Genomic DNA, 591 nt, shown 5'->3' on the forward strand with positions numbered 1-591 from the left:
CATCCTCTTCGCCCACGAAAACTGGCAGCAAGCGGGGCTGGAATCCAAACTGCGGACCCTAGCCGCCCGTCGCTCCCTCGCCGATTTCACACTCGGCCCGGTCTTGACCGTGACGACGGAGCGTTTCCTCGCCCACTGCCAAGCGCTCTTGGATACAATCCCGGGGACGAAGATTCTCTGGGGGGGGAAAGCGTTGAGCAAAGCCGCCATGGCCCCGCACGAGATCCCCACGTGCTACGGTGCCTTTGAACCGACTGCAGTCTACGTGCCGCTGGAAGGGATGTTGGCCAGCCCGGACGCCTTCCATCTGGCGACGACCGAGATTTTTGGCCCTTTCTACATTTATACGACCTGGAAAGATGGGGAACTGCCCCTGGTCCTGGAGGCCTTGGAGCGGATGGAGAACCATTTGACCGCTGCCGTGGTCAGTAACGACGTCGTCTTCACCCGGGCCGTGGTGGGCTCCACAGTGAACGGCACCACCTACATCGGTCGCCGTGCCCGAACGACGGGCGCACCGCAGAACCATTGGTTCGGTCCCTGCGGGGACCCTCGAGGAGCGGGGGTTGGGACGCCGGAGGCCATCAAGAG

At 63.1% G+C, this 591-nt stretch overlaps 1 protein-coding gene across 1 annotated transcript; it reads left to right on the forward strand.

Moving 5' to 3' along the window:
- Positions 1–208: 208 nt before the first annotated feature.
- Positions 209–565, forward strand: NGA_0318100 (1-pyrroline-5-carboxylate dehydrogenase; the record flags this gene model as incomplete). Its single annotated transcript, XM_005855992.1, has 1 exon — positions 209–565. A coding segment is annotated over one exon (357 nt), but the record flags the coding sequence as incomplete, so codon positions are not given.
- Between the last annotated feature and the right edge of the window lie 26 nt (positions 566–591).

Source organism: Nannochloropsis gaditana (genome assembly GCF_000240725.1).
Source record: "Nannochloropsis gaditana CCMP526 unplaced genomic scaffold scaffold059, whole genome shotgun sequence".
Taxonomy (NCBI): Eukaryota; class Eustigmatophyceae; order Eustigmatales; family Monodopsidaceae; genus Microchloropsis; species Microchloropsis gaditana.